Source organism: Bidens hawaiensis, unplaced genomic scaffold, assembly GCF_021521415.1.
Source record: "Bidens hawaiensis isolate Kalapana, Puna unplaced genomic scaffold, B.hawaiensis_p1.1 tig00015811_1, whole genome shotgun sequence".
NCBI lineage: Eukaryota > Viridiplantae > Streptophyta > Magnoliopsida > Asterales > Asteraceae > Bidens > Bidens hawaiensis.
Genome location: NW_027492412.1, coordinates 13,049 through 17,356, shown reverse-complemented (window position 1 = coordinate 17,356; position 4,308 = coordinate 13,049). Strand labels below are relative to the sequence as shown.

General features: G+C 34.8%; 1 protein-coding gene across 1 annotated transcript; it reads right to left on the bottom strand.

Annotated features, from left to right (window-relative positions):
• Nucleotides 1–354: 354 nt before the first annotated feature.
• Nucleotides 355–4,006, bottom strand: LOC143549812 (uncharacterized). The gene is made up of 7 exons (XM_077040611.1): nt 3,982–4,006; nt 2,425–3,054; nt 2,250–2,336; nt 1,970–2,134; nt 1,754–1,879; nt 1,216–1,652; nt 355–1,137 (listed from the first exon to the last, which is right to left on the bottom strand). The coding sequence occupies exons 1-7, from the start codon at nt 4,004–4,006 to the stop codon at nt 430–432; spliced, it is 2,178 nt and encodes a 725-aa protein (XP_076896726.1). The 3' UTR covers nt 355–429.
• Between the last annotated feature and the right edge of the window lie 302 nt (nt 4,007–4,308).

The following is a 4,308-nucleotide window of genomic DNA, read 5'->3' as shown; positions in this document are numbered from 1 at the left end:
TATTAAAACAAAATGCTTGATTCCATCTTGTATCCTTTACACACCACTAAAACATGTATGTGGCCGTGTAATACTTACGATGACAGGACCTTTGGTTACACTCTACGACCACAATTTTTTTGGTGTGGTGGACGTGGTAGGCGTTATTTGGCGCAGTGAGGGTGAATATATAATAACAAAATAAGGTGCAAGCAGAATTTTGTGTTTTATTATTAATTAACCAAAAGATGGTTCACCCATAATATACAGGTACTACATGATAAACTAATGATTATGATACATCCAAACATTCATCAATGTCAAATATTATGGGATAATAGAACTGTAAAAATATTAAAAAAAACGATAACGAAGATAACTCTAATAATAAGAATAATCCGCTAACACATATAACGAGTGCAAATAAGAATATCATGATGTTAGCATTTATTAATCTGTTGTTTCTCCAAACTTTTGGCTAAACTGACTGGAAGATGCATCCTTAAGGTACTTAACAGTCAAGAACATTGCATCAACTGGAAGAAGTATTTTGAGAATACTTGTCCTTTCTTTGCCAAAGATGGGGACATATGTAGACCAGGAAAGATCCACCATGAGAGGAAATTGTAGCGTAACAAAAGAAGCAATGAGTATGGATGCTAACACACATATAGGAGCAAGCATCCACAGTTTTTCATCACAAAAGACAAGGAACAAGGTTGCACTAAAGGCTACCATCATGGCTATTGTAGAAAGAAATAAGAAGAAAAGTCCGATCAACAATCTCTTTGGCAAACTCACTAGAAAGTCTTTCTCGGCAAAACGTGTTGTTAGGATAGACAAGAACACTAGTAGTGTCGTAGTGGATGCGAACAGCGAGACTGCATCTGATATAGCAAATATTATGAATGCGGTTTTTTTCCTAAACAAGGGGGTCCCCTTTCCTTGATCGCTTCCACCTGGTACAGTAATTGCAGCTGCAAATACAATGGTGGTAATTAGTGCAGCAGCGACACTGCATGACTCCGCTGTGGTTTTCATCCATTGTTCTCCTTGTTTCACTAAATCTTTGTGTTCCCGTGTAAAAACCATATCTGGTGTCTCCTTATATATGTTCCCTTGAGTAATATATGCAGGTATCACAAGTTTTTTCACTTCCTATAAGATTAGTTTAATGCTGTTATACCGGTAGTAAATAACTTAATAATTCACTCATGATTAATAGTTACTATGTACCTCACGCCATTGAAGCTCTCGTTGTAGTTGTAATGCGGCACCTGTTCTCTGATTGAGTACATCTGAAGGTGCCAATTTTCCGGCCAAGTGCAAGATATTGTTTTTAGAAGAATCTTTATAAGTTCTATAAATATTCTTACGATCATCAACGTCATATATAAGATTGTAGATTTTTTCCGAACGGTTTATTATTGCTAATTGAATAATGTCATGACCACTTTTATCTTTACTGTGAATTGCTTCAGGGTATCTAGATAAGATCTCTTCAACAACTTTATAAGCATTTTGACGCGCAGCCTCAATAATAGGTCGGGTATAACAGGGATGATGAATACCAGAGTAGTTCAACATGTCTATTTCATCACATACCTGTTCTAGAATTTTTTTTGCTTCATCCTGCTTCTTAATTTTGTTCTCGATTTTCTTGATGGGTGGAACTAAAATTGTGGAAATTAGCGGTTAAAAAAGATAATAAATTGTTATAAGAAACTATTTTAAAACAAAATTGGCAAGGAGTGGTTTTACTCCATAATCTTACAAGCTAGTATTTTTGCGCCCTTCCAGCATAGGTAATAAAGTAAGCAAAATGAGAAACAAAATATCAATGAAAAGAATAATATGGACATTATTATAAGTGTAACGGCCATTGAAATTAACAGTGGTCCTGCACAAGCACACAAAAATATTATTAAAGAAAATATGGCTCGCTTTAGATTGATCACATATATACAATTAATTCTTGACTTGTGTTTACCTATTAATACGCCTATCGCCAAAAGCCACGCCAGTATGTTAAGAGTTAACATGTAACAACCGTTAGAGTTGGCAAAACTTCCTTTTAGGCCGCTTAAAGGGTAGTAAAAATATAATACAAAAGACAAGGCTGCTTTACGCAGCATTTCCAGAATATTTTCAAGAGCTAAAATATAAAAATAGAATCAATAACCCATTAGGAAAAATAAATGAAACAGTGCGTTTATAATAAGTTAGAGACTTACAAGGCTAGATAAATTCTTCCCAATCGTCTAGCCCACTCGGAAAATTCTTAGCAATAGCCATGAGTACCTCATCACTACTTGAAGCAGAGTTGGGAAATTTTCGCAAATACCCTAATGCTAAACCTACAAACATAAATACAAAAGCATCACTATTAATTCAAAGCAATATCACTCTGTGCCAAAATGTTTATGTTTTATATTGCCTGATTACCATATTGCCTTGCGGAAATAGCATTAACAATAAAATCTACGAGTGCACTTTCGTTAAGAGGGTCAGCGGATAATGAATATTCTTTGATGCTTTCCAAAAAATATACCATAATACCAAGATGCATGTTTTCATAAGCTTTATATAATGGTTCTTTACCATTATTGTCTTTAATTAGTAACAATGTTCTGTTTTTTTTAACCAGGAGCTTCGCTGCCGGTGTGTTCCCAACAATTGCAGCAACATGGAGTGCTGTACTTCCATCAGAATGTCTCTTTGTAAGTACTTGTTCATCATTTGTTTGGAAAAGAAAAGATCTCACAATGAGATTATAACCAATTCCAACAGCAACATGAAGCCCTGTGCTACCATCACTGTTGATTGCGTTGTTCGCTAGGCGTGGATTTTCAATTAGCATGGTTTCAACTTCTAGCCAAAGCCCCTTCAGGATAAGTGATTTAAGCGTCTTCAATTTCTTCTTGTCCTGTATTTCATCTTCATTGATTTGATTATCTGTCTCTTCTGTCTTTATTTCTGTTGGAATTGTTATTACCGTTGAAATTGTGTCTTCTTCGTTTGGAACATCTCTGTCTTCTTTTTCTGTTTTTGCATCTGGCTTTTCAAAAGTTGATTCTGTATACAGTTTGAAGTTTCATCTCAATTATTAAATAGAAAGATATTCTAAACATGCACTATTTTATATATTATACATGAGACAAGGATAAATTAGAACACTCGATTTAAAATTTTTTTGAGTTTTACAAATGCTAATGCATAAAGTACATGTGCGTGCATATATTGTGCTATCAACATATGCGCCGCATAACTACATCACATATGTTGTGCATATGTTTTTGTATATATAGTTTGTTTGTTTCATTGTATTGAAACTTTTGATTTTGGAGCAATAAAATTCTTCATCTTCTTCATTTCTATTTTCTTTTCGTGTTACGTTTTATACGATTACATGGTATCAGAGCATGGTTATTAAGACCTGCTCTTCGTTTTAACCGGGTTTTTCAATCTTTTCTACGATTTTTCTCTCGTCATTAGATGTTTTCTATTGCTTCTTGATCTTTTGATCATTCTTTTTAGCTTGTTCCTTTGTTTCAGCTGGTATTCATCTTATTTCTTCTATTAATATCTTTTTTTTTTATTTCTCTTTTTTCCTTTCCAGAGTTTTAACCGCCAAACTCCATTAAAATCTCTCAAAATGTTCCTTCTTTGTTCCTGAACCTTTCCTCAAGGTTCTTTTCCCTATCTTTTTCCTTTTTTTCTCTCATTTTTTCTCTCTTGTTGCACTTATATGCCGCATAAGTCTTTGACTTACATGGTGCATAAGTCTATTTTCTTATTTATACGGCGCGTATCTTACGCGGCGCATAAGTTCTTTCTTACTTATACGCCGCATATCTTATGCGGTGCATAAGTCCCGGCTCATAAGTGTTTTCTTGTCTTTTCTTCAAAAGTTTTAGTTCATTTTACAGTGTTTTCCTAGATGGAAGCCCTGAACACTTTTTTGTTCAAAGCATTACGATTGATTCTTCAAATCCTCTTTACCTACATCCGTCTGATCACCTGGCATGATTTTGGTTTCAAAATTCTTTGACGGAAGTGGTTTTTGAGCCTAGAAACGAGCAATGACTATTGCTCTTTCATCTAAGAACAAACTAGCGTTCATCAATAACACCGTCACCATGCCAGCTAATCAACCACATTTTGCCTATTGGCAACGATGCATTGATATGGTGATATCTCGGATTCTCAACACTCTTAATCACGATATTCGTGATGATGTTTTGTATGCCGAAGCAGCTCAAATCCTTTGGAATAAGCCTAACTCTTGATACGACCAGGCAAACAGTTTTTGAGTTTATCCAGTACAAA

Excerpts from the sequence above, each read along its gene's own strand:
- LOC143549812 (XM_077040611.1), bottom strand. The coding sequence starts at position 4,006 with ATGCCAGGTGATCAGACGGATGTAG. Across the intron at positions 1,653-1,753 it reads GGGCGCAAAAATACTAGCTT|TTCCACCCATCAAGAAAATC; the intron begins GTAAGATTATGG and ends CCACAATTTTAG. Across the intron at positions 1,138-1,215 it reads GAGAGCTTCAATGGCGTGAG|GAAGTGAAAAAACTTGTGAT; the intron begins GTACATAGTAAC and ends CTAATCTTATAG.